The 21,801-nt window shown below is 40.0% G+C and overlaps 1 protein-coding gene across 1 annotated transcript in view; it reads right to left on the bottom strand.

Moving 5' to 3' along the window:
- The window catches only part of LOC126281775 (uncharacterized), a 74,679-nt gene that overhangs the window by 16,459 nt on the left and 36,419 nt on the right, over positions 1-21,801 (bottom strand). The window contains exons 3-4 of the mRNA XM_049980984.1: positions 10,093-10,186; positions 2,149-2,321 (exon numbers count right to left, since the gene is read on the bottom strand). Of these exons, the coding sequence (XP_049836941.1) occupies positions 2,149-2,321; positions 10,093-10,186 (267 nt within the window). The remainder of the gene's footprint in view (positions 1-2,148; positions 2,322-10,092; positions 10,187-21,801) is intronic.

The following is a 21,801-nucleotide window of genomic DNA, read 5'->3' as shown; positions in this document are numbered from 1 at the left end:
TTAAGATCAAATAAAACACAGATGGGGATGTGGACCTGCAACCCTGAACAACCAACGACAACACGATAAGTATATCCAGCCAGAGTTGGCAGTTTAGAATCCCACATTATTAGTGGGGGCTTGTATTAATGTCATTGAAAACAAACTATCGCTAGATCTCTAAGGGTGGGTGCGACCACAGCAAAATGGTATCTGTCGGGAGGGAGGACTAACATATTGTTGGTCTAAAGGACCAGGAGCTTTTCAGTCATTACATAGGAAACAATATGGACATTTGCCTAATTCTTCCTTGCAATATTATCCAACAGGGTGTTAATATGTTGGTACTTTGGGAAAAAGCAAGGAGAAACAACAGTTAAATTTCCAGCCCATACAGATACTATACTGTGTAATGATTATAGCATCATCTTGGATAAAATATTCCAGATGTAGAAATATTCACATTCAGTTCAAGGACAGGGACTTTTCAGCATAAATCATCAGAATCAGCCAAAAAAAAATCAGGTATTCTACAGAGCAGGGCAATAAGTGTTATTTCCCTTAATTGTGCTGGGAGGTTAGGGCATTTGGAAAGAGAAACAGACAAGTTGAAGTCAACAGTGTTATAAAAAGGTTAGATTACTACTATCCATACGAAGTAGATGTTGAGTCACAGACAGGCACAATAAAAAGACGGCTGTTTATTTTAGCTTTCGGCCAAAAGGCCTTTTTCTGAAGTAGAAAACACACACACACACACACACACACACACACACACACACACACACACACACACACACACACACACAGTCTCAGGCTGCTGTGGCTAAATACTCTGGTGTGTGTGTGTGTGTGTGTGTGTGTGTGTGTGTGTGTGTGTGTGTGTGTGTGTGTTAGGGGGTAAGGAAAGCTGCAAGGGGTGGGGTGGGGTGGGGGGGAGAGGCTAGCAGAACTGTATGGTGGATAGTGTAGTGCTCATTGCGAAACTGTGCAGATATCCTTGATTCCCACAACCCTACTGCCCGCAATCATTGCTAATCCCTGTCCTCATCCTATCTATCCCCCCATCCTGTGACCCTGCTCCCCCACTGCAGCACAACACATTCTTCTAGATCAGCACTGCACCCACTGTCTTTTTTCCTTCCATTTTATACATCATCTCTAGTTTTCAGTCTCCACAGATTTAAAGACTTACAAAACAGACTTTTAATACCTATTTTTAAAGAACAGAATATAATTATGATGAGTAAAATTCGGAAAAAAGTTTGCTTCCTATATCTTGATTTTCAAAAAAATTACTAAAACTGTTTGGATTCATTTTTCTTTTTTGTGTGAGTTGGAGATAACTGTAATTGTTACGTGTTAGCATAAATTTTTATTTTCAGAGCAGTCACAGACAAGTCTCAAGATTACAAATTTTGACTGTCTCAAACAATCATCTTCAGACGCAGAAATAAAAATTTGAACTTCTATATAACTTGACATACAAAATACATCCAGTGCTATAAAATAGAAAGACAACAAAATTCCCACCACAAAGTGCAGCCCAGGAGGATCATGCATTGTCAATAATGTAAAAGGTGTTCTGTTATACTTTACATTATGCCTACAAATACAAATCATTTTAACAAGTTTCTAAAATTAGCTAGTATCAAATGTACACCTGTAACTTAATACTGTTAAAAGTTACAAGAAAAATAACCACTTGTTTCATGGAGGCAGTGTTAATAAGTGGATATGTGCATGAACAAGAAGTTGAATATTGTAGTTCAGCCTTAAAACCTAAATCCAGTACAGAAGCAGCACCAAGACAATGGTGGTTGTGAGCAGTTTGGTGTGGTGTGGTGTGGTGTGGTGTGTGTGTGTGTGTGTGTGTGTGTGTGTGTGTGTGTGTGGTCTGGTGTGTGTGTGTGTGTGTGTGTGTGTGTGTGTGTGTGGTGAAAAAAAAAGCAGCAGCACCAGGAGACTGCGTGTACATCTGTTATCTGTGAGCTCTAAAGAAGAATTCAAGTTTGCAAGCTGAACTTCAGTGTTCTGCTATACCATCTGAATATGTAATGAGTGGCTCCCATTAGTCACTTCAGTGTTTTGCTCTACAATCTGAATATGTAATGTGTGGCTCTCATTAGTCAATTCATTGTTCATATTTTTCACAAGAGAAGTACTCACCTGAAATAGCAATGATTTCCTCTGGAATGTTAGCCGGAATGTCAATCTTGTTCCTCTGTTGCTGACAGGAAAAGCACTAATTTCTATTCTTGGCTTCAAAAAAGATTCACTTTCCAACACTATTCTCATGTCAGGCACATACTCTGTGGTACGCAGCAATATCACATAATCTCCTGAAAACAAATATGTCAATGTTGTGGGAGAAATTTTCATTTTATAAGGACAGTGACTTTGTAAAAGTTGCTGCACGAAACATGTACTTGGTCCACATCAAATACAGCCTTATACATAACAGGATATAACAAAATGATAATGAAAAACTATGAGGGGTCGTAAAGGGTGACTTGATGAACAAGTTGAGCGTAGCAACTCACATCTAGAAAAATCATCCAGCTACACCAACTCTAGGCCACACCATTGGCGGCATGAATTGCATCTCACAAAAATGGTTATGGCAAGAAAATTCATGAAATTAGAGATAATATAGAGGCTTACCTACAATCATTTTTCCCATGCACCATTTTTGAGTGGAACAGGGAAGAGGGGCTCAATTAGTGGTACCATATGTACCCTCTGCCACACACCATTAGGCAGCTTGCGGAGTTCGATGTGAATTGCCATAGGTAGCAATCAGTCCTACCTCATATTGTTATTATTCTGGCCCAGATGTTCTATTATTTGATACTGATGAAATGGACATGATTTTGTTTTCTCGTATTGTTACAGGCAACAAGATGTGGATATTCTACACTGATACAGAATTGAAACAGGGGTCAATTTCCAAACTTCCCTCACTATTCAAATATGCCTCATACAAACATAATTATGTAAGATATATACAATTATGTAGGATGCATCATTTATGTTGAAATAAAGAGAACAGCTGTCAAATGGCAGGAATGGATAAGTGCATCAGACCAACTTTAGGGCTTATTAAAACAATAGGAAGGAATAAGGGTTGCGAATAACCACAATGCACACCTAGTGTGCGAACCTGGTGGAATCCTTCACCATGTTAAGAAGGCTCATCCGACATCCATTGAGGACACAGACACCAACCACTTGTACCTGTATACCGTTTTTAATATGCTGTCTGTAACTGGGCTTTGGATATTTCTAATGAGTAGCTTAGCTGCTTTGCTTGAGATGGTGTGTGTGTGTGTGTGTGTGTGTGTGTGTGTGTGTGTGTGTGTGAAGCCATATGTCATCCAATACTTGAAAAGGGGCCAGGAGAACACTCATGATGCTTCTGTAGATGAGTGGTTGCCTATACACTTTTTTCTGCATTATTTACATCTTTGAATTTTAATTATTGTAATACAAAGTGTGTCTATGTAACTACAATAATAACGATAGATATTCTCAGAAATAAAGACAGACACATAAGTTCCTAAAACTGAGAAATCCTTCCAATGCCGTACATTAACTCAAGATGAACATATGAGAGTAGGAACACCATACTTCAGTTAGGCAAGCCCACAAAATGCAAGAGTGAGAGGAACTGCAAACAACGGAAATGTGACATCATGGCATATGGGATTTTAGAGCAGGGAGAGCTTATGTCAGAGAGTGCCAAGTGCAAAATAAGTGGATTGGTAGAGTAAAGAAAGAAATAAAAATAAAGAAAAATACTGAGGTTTTATTTCAGCAACATCATCTGAAAATAACGCTGTACTCTAATTGATATGGTACTGGAAAACACAGGTGATACACAAACATGCGAATGAGTGGAGACAGACTCAAACAATGAAAAATTCATTCACGAAAATTTCTCAGTTTACTTGCTGCATCAAATTCGGATAAAATTTTGAGCTATCAGTGATATCCACAACCAATAAACTGACTGTCATGAACTGGCCAGGTTCTCTCTTTTATACCCACAAAATAGCATCCGATTGGCTGGGTTATATCATGACAACATGTACAGAGATGGTGTGCTCTGCGGCTATAGATTTTGCTGGCACACAGTATCTAGCGTTCAGCAACATCCATCACATTAGGCAGTTCACTGTGAGAAGTATTCCTCTGTGTTTTATCCTTGTCATGAGTAGGTTCTCATTTGTTCAAACAAAGTGTTCTGCTTATTTAAAAGGCTGTTCTCTGCCACCTCTGATTTATCCAGATGCCCTTATTTAATGTGACACTGATGCTCGACACAACGATCAGCAACTATCTGTATACTCTTGCCTGTCTAAGTCTTGCCACACTCACAAGGAATGTAATAGATTGGTTGGTTGTTTTGAAGAAGGAGACCAGACAGCGTGGTCATCGGTCTCATCGGTTTAGGGAAGGATGGGGAAGGAAGTCAGCCGTGACCTTTCTGAGGAACCATCCCGGCATTTATCTGGAGTGATTTAGGGAAATCACGGAAAACCTAAATCAGGATGGCCGGACGCGGGATTGAACCGTCATCCTCCTGAATGCGAGTTCAGTGTCTAACCACTGTGCCACCTCGCTCGGTGAATGTTATAGATTCCCAGCACTCTCAGGCCAAGACTATCCTTACTAGATTGTAATGTTTCTTTAATTTTTCTGAGTGGTTGGAAAACTGGTCTGATTCCTTTCCTGTTTAGGACTTTACCTATCTTGCTAGATGTTGCATTGCAGAATAGAAGCCACTTATGTGTTGATCCTCTTGGCTTGGTTTTCTGAACAGTGTTGATCTAATGTCACAGACAGAATATCTGTGCCTTCTGAACACCGTCTTCAGATGCTTAATCCTGGAACTGCGTGGTTCATGTCCGAAATAGTTCTGGCTCTGTGTACTATGATGTTCAGCATAGCTCTCTTCTGAACTGTGTAATGGGGCACCCTTTTCTAATGTAACCTTTCTTTGTTGTAGAAGTAATCGTTACCAGGATTAATCTCGAAACTGGTATAGGTGAACATTCCTAGCTGTTTCACTGAAAGAATTTCATTTGATTTTGTATACAATGTATTATACTTTTGGCTAAAATGTATACAAAGAAATTAATTTGTTAGCAATCTGTACATACAGTTAAAACTATTCTTTTTTAAAAATATTTGAAATTATGAAATTTCTGGTATACTTAAAATTCATATTATTAATTGCACAATCTAACACTAATTATTAAATTTATTTCTGGATTCATTTATAAAATAATGTTATATATTGGTGATGATTCTTCTTTTGGCAATAAAGTTCGTAAACAAACTCTTTTCCTTTGTAAACTCTTTGCAATATTGTGAGTACCGCAGAATGTAAGTAGTAGTGGGCACACCTCTGATGGAAGTGCAAGTTTTTTTTTTTTTTCCTACAACAATGTTATTTACAGTTGTATGAAAACGGAGATTGTGAAGTCAGTCTGATATAGAAGAATGGGATAAAATAAAAGAAACTCACAGCAACACTAAATCTTCATCAGTTATTTAGTCATCAGGAATCCACAATGTTATGTCACAATTTCAGCTGTAAGAATGCAAGACTTGGAGCCCACATCAAGAAGAGAAAATGAAGATAAGTAAAAAGTTTTTCTTTTGCATATCTTATGCCTCTCAAAGCCTTTGAAACTAATGAAGACACTAAGAAAAATTTAATAGTGATGTGCGGGAGAGTAAGATTACAACTAAAAGCCAAACCAAACTCCTCCCGCACAGGCCATGAAGGCCCAAAGGTACCGACCGGCCACCGTGTCATCCTCAGATCACAGGCATCACTAGATGCACATATGGAGGGGCATGTGGTCAGCACACCGCTCTCCCGGCCGTATGTCAGTTTCTGAGACTGGAGCCGCTACTTCTCAATCAAGTAGCTCCTCAGTTTGCCTCACAAGGGCTGAGTGCACCCCGTGTGCCAACAGCGCTCGGCAGACCGGATGGTCATCCATCCAAGTGGTAGCCCAGCCCGACAGCACTTAACTTTGGTGATGTGACAGGAACCGGTGTTCTGGTGTTACCACTGCGGCAAGGCCTTTGGCAAGATTACAACTGGATGGTGAAATTTACTCCCATTGAAAACAGGTCTGTAAGTGCTGGTTTTCTGTATACAGAATGGCCGAGTTGTTCATCTGATTTCCATTTGATAAACACATCTAAGAAAGGTCGCTTCAAGTCCTCCTCCACCGCCACTGTAAATCTTACGTTGGGATGCATACCATTCAATTTATCAATGAACTGTTGCAGTGCCTCACTGCCATGTGGCCAGATTAAAAATGTATCATCAGCATATCTGAAGAAGCAATGGCCAGAAGGGAGGACTGTTCAATGCTGATTCTTCAAAATATTCCATGAAAAAGTTAGCTACGGCTGGTGACAGTGGCAAACCAATGGCTGTTCCATCCATCATTTCATAACAATTTCCACCGTATGTGTAAGTCAAAGAGCGCCGAAATAATTTCAAAATTTCCAGGGAGAAGTGAGTGTCCAACAGCTTCAATGTCTTCCACTGGTACCTTCATAAACAGGGAGACCACATCAAAGCTTACCACAACTTCTTCACGTCTATCCTCACCTGCTTTTGTGATATCAACAGAATTTTGTGAGCTTTTAATATTATGTCTATTGACTATATGTGCTGATAGTTTAATCAGATGCTTTGTCAGGCTGTATGTAGGTGAACTGACAGCACTAATAATTGGTCTTACTGGGACACTGTCTTTGTGTATTTCAGGCAGACGGTACAACCTGGCTGGCTGCACTGCTCTTGGCCTTAAATTCTTCACAAGTTCATCAGAGAAGCCAGAATTCTGCTGCCAACACTCAGTCTTTATAAGTTGCTATCTACGAGGGGTATCCACAAAGTACATTACGTTTTAGAATTAAAAATAAATTAAGTATTGGAATTTTTTAATTATATACAGATGAAAGCCACACTTAAATACTACTTTCCTACATAGTTGCCATTTAAATTAAGGCACTTATCGTAGCGATGGAAGAGTTTGGAAATTCCTTTGTCGTGAAATTCGGCTTCCTGCGCCTTCAACCATGTGGTTACCTCTTGTGGGACAGAAAAGGTGTGATTTTTGTGGATATCCTGGAAAGAGGCACTACAATAAACTCTCAAAGTATTGCCAAACTCTGCACAGCCTCAGTAGAGCAATACAAAACAAGCGCAGGGGAAAGTTGGGCTCAAAGATCTTGCTAATTCACAACAACGCCTGGGCCCACATGGCAAATGCCACTGGTAAAGTTCTCGAATCTTTTAAGTGGGAGTTGTTTCCTCATCCGCCGTACAGCCCGACCGGGCACCGAGCGCCTTCCACTTATTCCCAGCAATGAAGAAGTGGTTGGCTATGCAGCGTTTTGATGACGACGCACAGCTTCAAGAAGAGGTAACCACGTGGTTGAAGGCACAGGCAGCCGAATTTTATGATGAAGGAATTTCCAAGCTTGTCCATCGCTACGATAAGTGCCTTAATTTAAATGGCAACTATGTAGAAAAGTAGTATTTAAGTGTGGCTTTCATCTGTATATAATAAAAAAAATATTCCAATACTTTATTTACTTTAATTCCAAAACGCAATGTACTTTGTGGATAGCCCTCGTATTTCTATCTGCAGTTCTCTCACCATCAGACTGGGAATAGGTAGACATGACTTTGCCTTCACATTAATGAGCTAATTTAAGCAAGACAACTGTGAAACAGACAGATAAATTTGTGTGGCTTAACTATGAACAAGGAACTGGTGGGGCCAGTGGATTTTACCACACTGTCATCTATCAACTCAGTTCTCAGTAAAGGGCTGAACTTCACTCCAGCTCCACAAAAGCAACCAGTGCCTGAGATTGTCAGTGGAATAGAACAAGTGGTTCAGCATCTTCCTGAGGAAGTGGCACATGGGTAAGGCTCGCTACCAGCTGGATTTTAGGACAGCTAAGCCCACTGACTCCAATATTAGCACAGTGAAAAATCAGGGGCTGAAATCGTTGGAGAAGGATGAAGAGTTAATTGTCTTACCAACTAACAATGAGAACGCTAAAGTTATCTTCGATGATATGGATTATCATAAGAATGGGTTTCTTATTGGAAGATAGTAAATACCGAAGTCTCAAACAGGATCCCACACTGGCACTTTGCAGGAAGGCATGTGAGCTACTTAAGAATTCTGGCTTCTCTGATGAACTTGTGAAGAATTTCTCAGATGTGTTTGTAGAACAGAAATCAGATGAATGACTTGGCCATTATGTGTACAGAAAACTGGCACATACAGATCTCTGTTTTAACATGTATAGATTTCACCATCCAGTTCAGAAAAGAGCTGTGCTGAACATCTTAGCACACAGAGCCAGAACTATTTCGGACATGGACCACCTTGATTCCAGGACTAAACATTTGGAGACAGTGTTCAGAAGGCACGGGTGTTCTGTCTGGGACATTAGATCAATGCTGTTCAGATAACCAAGCCAGGAGGATCAACACATAATGTGGGTTCCATTCTGTGGTGCAACAGCTAGCAAGATAGGTAGAGTCCTAAGCAGGCAAGGAATCAGACCAGTCTTCCAGCCACCCAGAAAAATTAAAGAAATGTTACAACCTATTAAAGATAATATTGGCCTGAGAGTGGTGGGAATCTATAACATTCCTTGTGAGTGTGGCAAGACTTACGTGGGCCAATGTATATGGAAGGTTGCTGGTCAAGCATCAGTGTCACCTTAAATATGGGCATTTGGATAAATTAGAGTTACACAAGATTTTGTTTGAACAAATGAGAACAATAGCTTTGAACTATGGGGACTCATTATCAGAGAACCTGCTGAAATTAAGACTTTGTGAAAACAACTCCACCAGAGACACCAGCTATGCACTTAGCAATTCATGGAAGCATGCAGTTAACAAGGACAGAACACAGAGGAATAATTCTTGCAGTGAATCACCTGATGTGATGGATGGCACTGAAATGCTAGGTAGAGAGTGCAACAAAATCCATGAACATAGAGCGAACCACCTCTGATGTGTTGTCATGACATAGCCCAGCCAATTGGATGCTGTTCTATGGGTATAAAACATGTAACCTTCCCAGTTCACAACAGTCAGTTTTAGTACCTGATGAAGATGATGGTGGATATCAACAAAAGTTTGGAATTTTATCTGAATCTGATGTGGGAAATAAACCAAGAAATTTTTATGCAAGGTTCCATTGCAAAAACCTTCGTAGCCATAATGGAAACTCCACATTGGAATATCAACAATGTAAGGAAAAGAAAGATTGCTGTTTACCATGAATATGACACATTCAGTTACAGACAGGCACAACTAAAAGACTCCAGCACAATCTGCCAGAAATGGCGGTGACGTGCGCACGAGGCATGAATGAATGTGTGCATGTTTCCTTTTCTGAGGAAGGCTGTGGCCTACAGCTAATGTTTAAGTGCCTTTCAGTTGTGCCTGTCTGTAAGTTAACATGTCAGCTTTACAGTAAGTAGCAAGCTATCTTTTCCTTACATTGCTGAGTAGACTGTAGCTTTGGTGTGTGTGCCTGGTAAGTGGTTCTCTTTATCCATTCCTTTGTTTGTAGTCAGCCAAATTCTCTCTCTCAGTGTTCTCATCAGCCACAGAATTAATCAACAGTCAGTTACAAAAACTGAATATTTTACATGACAGAAATACAGCCACAAAAATACAAATGACACTGTTTAACACTCAGAAGCATAATGTAATAGATATAACAAAACTTCAAGAATCGCAGAGTTCTGTACGAAAGTAGGCGCACATTGTTATTTAAACTGACTAAAAATTCTAAGGTCCTGCTCTTTAATCACTAACAATGGTTTATGTAAGTGAAAAATGCTGAGTTGCAATATGAATCATAGCCCTTCGTAACTTGTAGATCCCCTTTAACTTGCTGGGTAAGTCAGCTCAGATGTTGGAAGAAGGCAGGGCATTCCTCCTCTGACAGGACTGTGCTCAGTAAAGCACTGCAGCTTTCATACCAACCTCTGTGCCAAGCACAGTTGAATTAGTGATCATTGCTGGCAACCACTTACCTAGAAATGGAACTTTATAGATTGCTTGGTACAGCTTCCCGACACCTAATGGTTTCATGTCTGCCGAACGGAAGTGTGACAGCCCCTCAAACCACTGAAACACATTATCAATAAACATCACAATAGTCTCTATATACTGATTAACAGTAAAGCATACTGTGTCTTGTAGAGGGCCCACATCTTTTAGGACGGGGGCTGATGAGCTGTGTTGGACATAGGGATACAATGAATGCATATGATCAGTTTACTTTCAATAAGATATGTTTAAAGAGGACAAGGACACAGATAAAAGGGGTACTTTAATGAGTCAAGTAATAATGACACTAATAACAAAAAGAAAGTTGTGCAGTGTAAGAGCAATCAAGCACTTTAAACAGGGCAGAGTAAAGTAATTCTAGAACAGTTGACAGTGAAATATTTGCAGCAGCAAAAGTGAGCAAGTTTTCCAAGAAAAATTTGTACAATTCAGAATAGAGAGATCTGGAGAAGATGATGATAAAAGTGCCATGTACCATAATTTACTCACATAGGTGATATTATTTTATTGCAGAGTGCTCGATTATGATGTCCCACGAGAGTGATCTATAGGGCTGGTACTCAGATAACTTGTGTTATCAACTCCAGTCATCCTGATTTTTCCTGTCTTGATTTTCCATAAACATTGACCGAAAATGTCACAAAGGCTCCTAACAATAAGCCATGGGTTCATCTTCTCCATTACCAGCCCATTAATCATAATGCAAAATAAACATTGTTAATGTCCCATTATTATTAGCATCTGCACAGTCATAACACATGATTTTAAAGATTCAGCTTAGGGCCTTAAATCAAAGAGGTAGAGTGATTGAGCCCATGTTTAGACATGAATTACTGCTGAAAACTATTTATTTTTTATTTTACACGTCTAGTTTCACAAGATCAAATTGAGGAGCAAATCTCCAAGGTCATGGAATGTGTCAGCACATGAAATTACAACATAAAAGTAATAAAAGATAAAATAAAATGTTTGTGAACCCAAAAAAATACAAGCCATAAGTTTATATAAACACAAACAACAATATACCATAGGAATCATCTTAATTTTTCAAGAAACTCTTTGATAGAATAGGAGGAGTGACCCATGAAGGAACTCTTCAGTTGCAACTTGAAAGTGCGTGGATTACTGCTAAGATTTTTTAATTCTTGTGGTAGCTCATTGAAAATGGATGCAACACTTTACTGCACAGCTTTCTGCACAAAAGTCGAGGGAGTCTGATCCAAATGCAGACTGGATTTCTGCCTACTATTAACTGAGCTCGTGGTTTTGCAGTAGCATTCTCACTTCCCACGCATAGGGTCCTGGGTTAATTCCCGGTGGGGTCAGGGATTTTTCCTGCCTCGAGATGACTGGGTGTTGTTGTGCCATCTTAATCATTATCATTCATCCCCATTATGGTTGGAGGAAGGCAATGGCAAACCACCTCCACTAGGACCTTGCCTAGTACGGCAGTGTGGGTCTTCTGCATAATCCCCTACGCTCCTCGGGGTACAGGATCTCATCATCATCATCATCATCATCATCATCATCATTAACTGAGTGAAAGCTGCTAATTCTCAGGAATAACCAGATACTGTTAAGAAGAAATGACAGCAAAGAGTCTATATATTGAGAGGTCAATGTCAGAATACCCAGACTGATGAACAGGGGTTGACAAGAGTTTCACGAACTTATAACACTTATTGCCCAAACTGCCCATTTCTGATCCAAAAATATCGTTTGAGAAAGGGAATAGTTAACCCAAAATATAGTACCATATGAAATAAGTGAATGAAAATAAAAGTAGACTATTTTTTGGGTCGAACAGTCACTTCAGATACCATTGGAATAGTAAAAATGGTGGCATTAAGTCTCTGAATAAGCTCCTGAATGTGGATTTTCCATGACAATTTACTATCTATCTAAACACCTAGAAATCTGAACTGTTCAGTTTCACTAATCATATGCCAATTCATGTTGGGTTTTGTTGAATTGTCTGTTAGAAACTGAGTCTTACTGTGATTTAGTGTTAGTTTATTTTCTACAAGCCATGAACTTATATCATTAGCTGTGATATTTGAAACAGAGCCAATGTTACACACAACATCCTTTACTACCAAGCTAGTGCCATCAGCTAACAGAAATATTTTAGAACTGCCTGTAATACTAGAGGGCATATCAATTATATAAATAAGCAACAGGAGTGACCCCAGCACTGATCCCTGGGGCACCCGTTATTTGATCGTGCCCTACTCAGACTCCACATCATAGCCATTCTCAACACTGTGAATGATGACATTTTGCTGGCTGCTGTTAAAGTAAGAGGTGGACCAAATGCGAGCTACTCCCCATTTTCCATGATGGCTCAACTACTGGAGCAATATTTTATGATCAACACAATCAAATGCTTAAGTTAAACCAAAAAAGATAGCTAGCATTTGAAACCTTTTGTTTAATCCATCCAGTAACTCACAGAGAAAAGAGAATATAGCATTTTCAGTCATTAAACCATTTCTAAAACTTTAAAGAACATTTGACAACAAAATCATGAAGATGAAAAGTTAGTTATTTTTGCTGATAATACAAGTATAGTAATTACACTCAAGAAGCAAGAATCAGCTGAGGAAATTGCAAATAATGTCTTTCAGGAAATTAATAAGTGGTTCTCTGCAAATGGACTCTCACTAAATTTTGAGAAAACACAGTTTATACAATTCTGTACTGTAAATGGCATAACACCATTGATAAATATAGACTATGAACGGAAATCTGTTGCTAAGGTAGAATACTCAAAATTCCTGGGTGTGCGCTTTGATGAGAAATAGAACTGGAAGAAACACACCGATGATCTGCTGAAACAGTTAGGTTCAGCTATTTATCCTATTAGGATAAGTATTCATTGCACAAAAGTGTGTAATCAGAATAATAGCTGGAACCCACCCACGATCACCTCGCAGACATTTATTTAAGGAACTTGGCATATTCACAGTACCTTCACAATACATATATTCACTTATGAAATTTGTAATTAATAACCCATCCCAATTCAAAAATAACAATGAAGTGCATAGCTAAAACAGTAGAAGAAAGGATGATATTCACTATTCTGGATTAAATGTCACTTTGGTACAGAAAAGGGATGAATTATGCTGCCACAAAAATTTTTGGTCATTTTCCAAACAGTATGAAAAGTCTGAGAGCAAATTAAAAGAATTTCTGAAAGACAACTCCTTCTACTCAATAGACGAATTCTTACAAAAGAAGTAGTAACTGTAAAAAAATTAATTAATTAAATAATTATTTTGTGTAAAGAAAACTTATGTTAAAGTGATACATCTACATCATTACGAAATGTCATATTCATGCTCTATGGAACAAGGATTAATGTATGTATGTATGTATGTATGTATATCATCGACCTTGTGCTGCTGACCAGGCACTTCCTAGACAGCTGACCATATGGTTTTAATTTTATTCTGTGAATTAGCTATTCTATTTGCATACTACATACTCTTTGCCTTCCTAATATCATTCTTAAGCGCCTTACAACACTGTTTGTAATGGAATACTGTAGCTTGATTGTGACTATTTCTAACATTTTGACATAATCCAAAGAGATTCTGGTCGTATGTGAAGTATGTTAGCGGCATGATGCAATCAATGCCTTCTCTGCGTGATAGCAATGGAGATACTATCGAAGACAGTGCTGCCCAAGCACAGCCTTCCAAAATGCCTTCACAAAAGAAGACGAAGTAAATTTTCCAGAATCCGAATCAAGAACAGCTGCCAACATGAATAACGTAGAAGTAAATACCCTCGAAGTAGAGAAGCAACTTAAATCACTTAATAAAAGCAAGTCGTCTAGTTCAGACTGTATACTAATTAGGTTCTTTTCTGAGTACACTAAGGCATTAGCTCCATACTTAACAATAATATATAACTGTTCACTCAATGAAAGATTTGTACCCAAAGATGGGAAAGTTGTACAGCTTACACCAATGTTCAAGAAAGGTGGTAGGAGTAATCCACTAAACTACAGACTCATATCATTAACTTTGATATGCAAAAGGATTCTGAAACATATATTATGTTTGAACATTATGCATTACCTTGAAGAAAACGGTCTATTGACACACAGTCAACATGGATTTAGAAAACATCATTCTTGTGAAACACAACTAGCTCTTTAATCAAACAATGGGAAGTCCAGGATGGAATGTAACAATACCAGAGAAGGAAAGTTGCTACTTACCATATAGCGGAGATGCTGAGTCGCAATAGGCACTATCACGACTCAGCATCTCCGCTACATGGTGAGTGGAAACTTTCCTTCTCTGGTATTGTTACAACTAGCTCTTTATTCACATGAAGTGTTGAATGCTATTGACAAGGGATTTCAAATTGATTCTGTATTTCTGGATTTCTGGAAGGCTTTTGACACTGTTCCACACAAGTGGCTTGTAGTGAAATTGCGTGCTTATGGAATATCGTCTCAGTTATGTGACTGGATTTGTGATTTCCAGAGAGGTCACAGTTCGTAGTAACTGTTGGAAAGTCATCGAGTAAAATAGAAGTGATTTCTGGCATTCCCCAAGGTAGTGTTATAGGCCTTTTGCTATTCCTTATCTGTATAAACGATTTGGGAGACAATCTGAGCAGCCGTCTTAGGTTGTTTGCAGATGATGCTGTTGTTTATTGACTAATAAAATCATCAAAAGATCAAAACAAATTGCAAAATTATTTAGAAAAGATATCTGAATGGTGCGAAAATTGGCAGTTGACTCTAAATAACAAAAAGTGTGAGGTCATCCACATGAGTGTCAAAAGGAATCTGTTAAACTTCGGTTACGCAATAAATCAGTCAAACCTAAAGGCCATAAATTCAATTAAATACCTTGGAATTACAATTACGAGCAACCTAAATTGGAAGGAAGACACAGAAAATGTTGTGGGGAAGGCTAGCCAAAGACTGCATCTTAATGGGAGGACACTTAGAAAATGTAACAGATCTACTAAGGAGACTGCCTACACTACGCCTGTCTGTCCTCTTTTAGAATACTGCTGCGCAGTGTGGGATCGTTACCAGATAGAATTGATGGAGTACATCGAAAAATTTCAAAGAAGGACAGCACATTTTGTTCAAATCAAATGGCTCCAAGCACTATGGGATTTAACCTCTGAAGTCATCAGTCCCCTAGAACTTAGAACTACTTAAACATAACTAACCTAGGGACATCACACACATCCATGCCCGAAGCAGGATTCGAGCCTGCGACTGTAGAGGTCGCGCGGTTCCAGACTGTAGCGCCTAGAACCGCTCGGCCACCCCGGCCAGCGAACATTTTGTATTACCACGAAATATAGGAGAGAGTGTCACTGAAATGATACAGGATTTGGGCTGGACATCATTAAAACAAAGGTGTTTTTCATTGTGGTGTTTTTCATTGTGACGCAATGTTCTCACGAAATTACAATTACCAACTTTCTTCGCCAAATGCAAAAATATTTTGTTGACACCAACCTACATGGGAAGAAACAATCACCATGATAAAATAAGGGAAATCATAGCTCGTATGGATAGATATAGGTGTTCGTTCTTTCCACATGCTATATGAGACTGGAATAATAAAGCATTGTGAAGGTGGTTCGATGAACTCTCTGTCAGGCACTTAAATGTGATTTGCAGAGTATCAAAGTAAATGCAGATCTAATTTCCACTTTTTTCTACATATACGTCCTACTAGTCAGCCAACTAGTCTGCCTTTTACTGTTAGTACCCTGTTTAGAACATTCTAATGGCAAGCAACTTTCAAAGACCATGAGAAATGTGTTAAGGAAAGCATTATATTTGTCATATATGTTATCAGCATTATCAACATCCTGCCACTCTTGTTCCTTAACAAGTTTTAAAAAACTCTCTACTGCCATTGGATCAGTTTTTCTATGTAGTTTGTATATATGTATAACATTTGTTTATGTCCAAAAGCCTTTTAGTGTTACAATTTGTGCACCATGGTCTGAAAGGCCATTCACCCTTTCACTAACACAATGCCTATCTACTAATGAAGAATGAGTAAAAATATTATCTATGGCTGGGCAACTGTTCCTCTACACCCTGGTTGGCAGAAACACTTTCTGCATCAGAGCATATGAATTTAGGAATTCTTTCAACATCCTTTTTCTTTCACTATCATATAAAAAATTAATACTGAATTCACTACATATAAATAATTTTTGGCACTTCCTATCAAGTGAACCAAGAACCCTCTCTTCCTTGAGCATAAATGCTCTGAAGTCAGAATTAGGGGACCTATAAACAACAATTAGAAGTATAGTTTCACTAAATTCAACTGCCCCTGCATGACATTCAAATACCTGTCCAGTGCAATGCCATGATCCATCTATGGACTCAAATGGAATACTGTTTTTCACACACATGGCCACTCCCCCACTCTGCAAAGAACTCTTTGAAAAACAGCCAGACAATCTGTATCCTGGAAAAGGAAAGCTCTGAATTGTCAAATTATTTAAGTGGTGCTCCAATATACCAATAACATCAAAGTCAACATGTATAAGCAGTTTACGAACGTTATCCATAATACCTCTTATATTTTGATGAAATACGCTAATTCCTCTATTACTTGGATACCTGACATTCTCAGAAGGTGATCCCTTTGTTAGAGGGACTTCCTTTAAGAAGGGATACTTATCAGCTGACTTCAGTCTAAAAAAAGGTGCAGCTCTAACACCAACTAATACAGGATTTTTCCCATGAGTGATCCCACCACCGCCCACTACACTATTGCCTATAAGCTTTGCCAGCCTTCCCTTCCCATATCTGCTGAGGTGCACCCATGCCTAGTGAAACCCGATCTGTTAATAGACTTAACTGGCACCATTGCAATGTGAGCCATGCCCTCTGCTATCAGTGCCTTCTCCAGCTCCATGTTAACACACCTAACAGCAGCATTAAGATGATGCCGATCAAGACGCTGAAACAGTTGCATGAAGTGCATATTAGGGCCACCAGTTTGAGTTGCTATCTCTACCAAGTCACCACCTACATCATACTCCCCATCCCTATTAACACTATTCCCAGCTCCACCCACTATCAATACCTTCATAAAATTACTACATAACTCCTCTATGTTAACAGTCACCTGAGCTATCCTGCACAAGGCTTCACAATGCTGGTGAGCTGGTACTCCCCAACACTTCCTACAACTGCTGGCTACACCTCTGCCATGCAAACTGCCTAGAAGCAGAATCTCCATCTTTCTGTTAGAATTTGCAACTGACTTAGGCTCCATAACTGCTGAGGACTGCTGCATGTTTCCTACTTCTACAGTTACAAGAGGCTGCTCTCCACTCAACTCTAACAGTTGGTCAAATCTGTTGGTTATATACAAAGTACAATTGTCTGAATAGCTCCTCCTCCTCCTAGTTGCCTTCTTACCAACTGCCAGCTTCAATTCCCCAGTGCACTTTACCCTCCTCAAGCTATCTACACTCCTGGAAATGGAAAAAAAGAACACATTGACACCGGTGTGTCAGACCCACCATACTTGCTCCGGACACTGCGAGAGGGCTGTACAAGCAATGATCACACGCACGGCACAGCGGACACACCAGGAAACGCGGTGTTGGCCGTCGAATGGCGCTAGCTGCGCAGAATTTGTGCACCGCCGCCGTCAGTGTCAGCCAGTTTGCCGTGGCATACAGAGCTCCATCACAGTCTTTAACACTGGTAGCATGCCGCGACAGCGTGGATGTGAACCGTATGTGCAGTTGACGGACTTTGAGCGAGGGCGTATAGTGGGCATGCGGGAGGCCGGGTGGAAGTACTGCCGAATTGCTCGACACAGTGGGGCGTGAGGTCTCCACAGTACATCGATGTTGTCGCCAGTGGTTGGCGGAAGGTGCATGTGCCCGTCGACCTGGGACCGGACCGCAGCGACGCACGGATGCACGCCAAGACCGTAGGATCCTACGCAGTGCCGTAGGGGACCGCACCGCCACTTCCCACTGTTGCTCCTGGCGTATCGGCGAGGACCATTCGCAACCGTCTCCATGAAGCTGGGCTACGGTCCTGCACACCGTTAGGCCGTCTTCCGCTCACGCCCCAACATCGTGCAGCCCGCCTCCAGTGGTGTCGCGACAGGCGTGAATGGAGGAACGAATGGAGATGTGTCGTCTTCAGCGATGAGAGTCGCTTATGCCTTGGTGCCAATGATGGTTGTATGCGTGTTTGGCGCCGTGCAGGTGAGCGCCACAATCAGGACTGCATACGACCGAGGCACACAGGGCCAACACCCGGCATCATGGTGTGGGGAGCGATCTCCTACACTGGCCGTACACCTCTGGTGATCGTCGAGGGGACACTGAATAGTGCACGGTACATCCAAACCGTCATCGAACCCATCGTTCTACCATTCCGAGACCGGCAAGGGAACTTGCTGTTCCATCAGGACAATGCACGTCCACATGTATCCCGTGCCACCCAACGTGCTCTAGAAGGTGTAAGTCAACTACCCTGGCCAGCAAGATCTCCGGATCTGTCCACCATTGAGCATGTTTGGGACTGGATGAAGCGTCGTCTCACGCGGTCTGCACGTCCAGCATGAACGCTGGTCCAACTGAGGCGCCAGGTGGAAATGGCATGGCAAGCCGTTCCACAGGACTACATCCAGCATCTCTACGATCGTCTCCATGGGAGAATAGCAGCCTGCATTGCTGCGAAAGGTGGATATACACTGTACTAGTGCCGACATTGTGCATGCTCTGTTGCCTGTGTCTATGTGCCTGTGGTTCTGTCAGTGTGATCATGTGATGTATCTGACCCCAGGAATGTGTCAATAAAGTTTCCCCTTCCTGGGACAATGAATTCATGGTGTTCTTATTAATTTCCAGGAGTGTAGTTCCACCTTTGCATCTTGTAACTACTCCTGAAGGGCACAGATCTTACATCCTGTTCCTCTATCAACTTATTTCTGCTACAAATTCTGCATTTCCAGGAGATGATCTCACTAGAATGCCCACTGGCTTCCCCTCTGCATTTCCTCCAAATAAAAATACTTTGAACAAATCTCACACTGTAGCCCGCTACTCACAAACCTACGACAAAGCCCACACTTTTCACTCATGGTAAAATTTTAACAGTTGCTGAAAAAACTAAAGTCTATGTTGCCTAAGTTCAATTACAACAGAACTATTTAAAGAACTAACAATAGTTACCTAAATTTCACTCTCTACTAAGAAAGCAGCTTCTTTTGTTAATACTACTGAGCCACAACTAATATGAATACTGCAAAATTCACACAATTACTTATCTAAAACAAAAAATTCAAGGGATTTCTGGAACATTCAACAAATTTAAACACACTGAACGAAAGATTTACTGCAATATCTCACTAGAAACAATAAGAAACATCAGGTGGAAATTACTGTACGGAATGTAATAAATGAATTCAATGCACAAACAACTCTAAAAAACACAGTGGATGAAAGCCTAAAAAAGTTTACTGAACTGCTATCTTGTCAGAAACAGCGCGAGGCACTGTTGAAAACTACTAAGCTTAATAACTGAATAACAGTGCACAAACAACTTTGTCAGCACTTAACTCATGGACCACTACAGCTGTAACTGCATACCGCAAAGTGTAAACACACTGCTAATATTTGTATGAACTATTGAAGAGTACTAAATTTAATATTCGAATACAGTGCACAAACAACTTTGTCAGTACTTTGCTTTAGAACCCCTGCAGTTCCGTAAGTGCTCTCATGAATAACAGATCTCTCAAATCAAGAGACTGAGATGAATGAAAATCCACTAATAACTTACTTTTACAGCAAATATTAACACCAATAATCTTTAAAATATGTATCTGAAGTCTAAAACTTCATAAAATATTGGTGAGCAATTTGAACAGCTGTCCAGCACATGTGATGTCACAAGAAGTCCAACCCAAGTTGGGTTCACGCACTTTAGGAAGAACGTACAAGGTATGATTGCAGGGAGTGGTGGAGATGAGGAGACAAACAGACTCAAGGTAGAGAGTATGGAATGGCTCTGAGAAAACTCCTTCACCAAAGAACATGAAGTAAATATTCCTGAATTCCAATCAAGGACAACTGCCAAGATGAGAAACATAGAAGTAGATATCCTTGACGTAGCGAAGCAGCTTGTGATGAAGCAAGCTGGGAGCTTTTTACTTGCTCTCTTGTTTTGCCATCTGCCTCCTTAAATTAATTTTATCATTTTTGCATAATTACCTTTAATATACACAAGTAGATTCGATTAGATTAGATTAGTACTTGTTCCATAGATCATGAATATGACACTTCATAATGACGTGGAACATGTCAGGTTAATAAAAGGTGTCTATACAAGATATTACATTAGACAAAATATTACATGACACTCATCCACATGGGAAAAATATATCTAAAAACAAAGACGATGTGACTTACCAAACAAAAGCGCTGGCAGGTCGATAGACACACAAACATACACACAAAATTCAAGCTTTCACAACCGATGGTTGCTTCTTCAGGAAAGAGGGAAGGAGAGGGAAAGACGAAAGGATGTGGGTTTTATGGGAGAGGGTAAGGAGTCATTCCAATCCCAGGAGCGGAAAGACTTACCTTAGGAGGAAAAAAGGACAGGTGTACACTCGCGCACACACACTCATATCCATCCGCACATACACTGACACTAGCAGACATTTGTAAAGAAACTCTGGCCTTTACAAATGTCTGCTTGTATCTGTGTATGTGCGGATGAATATGTGTGTGTGTGCGCGAGTGTACACCTGTCCTTTTTTCCTCCTAAGGTAAGTCTTTCCGCTCCCGGGATTGGAATGACTCCTTACCCTCTCCCTTAAAACCCACATCCTTTTGTCTTTCGTCTTTCCCTCTCCTTCCCTCTTTCCTGAAGAAGCAACCGTTGGTTGCGAAAGCTTGAATTTTGTGTGTATGTTTGTGTTTGTTTGTATGTCTATCGACCCGCCAGCGCTTTTGTTTGGTAAGTCACATCATCTTTGTTTTTAGATATATTTTTCCCACGTGGATGAGTGTCATGTAATATTTTGTCTAATGTAATATCTTGTATAGACACCTTTTATTAACCTGACATGTTCCACGTCATTACGAAGTGTCGTATTCATGATCTATGGAACAAGTACTAATCTAATCTAATCGAATCTACTTGTGTATATTAAAGGTAATTATGCAAAAATGATAAAATTAAATTAAGGAGGCAGATGGCAAAACAAGAGAGCAAGTAAAAAGCTCCCAGCTTGCTTCATCACAAGCTGCAATGAACACTCTTTTACTCAATGATGAGTTCCCCCAGAATATGATGCCATACGAAAGCAGAGAATGAAAATAGGCATGGTAAGCTAATTTACTCAGATGTATGTCGCCAAAATTTGCAGTGACCCTAATAGCATAAGTAGCTGAACTCAAACGTTTCAGCAGATCCTCAGTGTGTTTTTTCCAGTTCAACCCCTCATCAATGCATACACCTAGAAATTTTGAATATTCTACCTTAGCTACCGATTTCTCATCAAAGTCTATATTTATTAATGGGGTCGTTCCATTTACTGTGTGGAACTGCATATACTGTGTTTTGTCAAAGTTTAATGAGAGCCCATTTGCAGAGAACAACTTCATGGTTTTCTGAAAAACAT

Source organism: Schistocerca gregaria, chromosome 1, assembly GCF_023897955.1.
Source record: "Schistocerca gregaria isolate iqSchGreg1 chromosome 1, iqSchGreg1.2, whole genome shotgun sequence".
NCBI classification, from domain to species: domain Eukaryota; kingdom Metazoa; phylum Arthropoda; class Insecta; order Orthoptera; family Acrididae; genus Schistocerca; species Schistocerca gregaria.
This window is presented reverse-complemented; position numbering and strand designations above follow the sequence as displayed.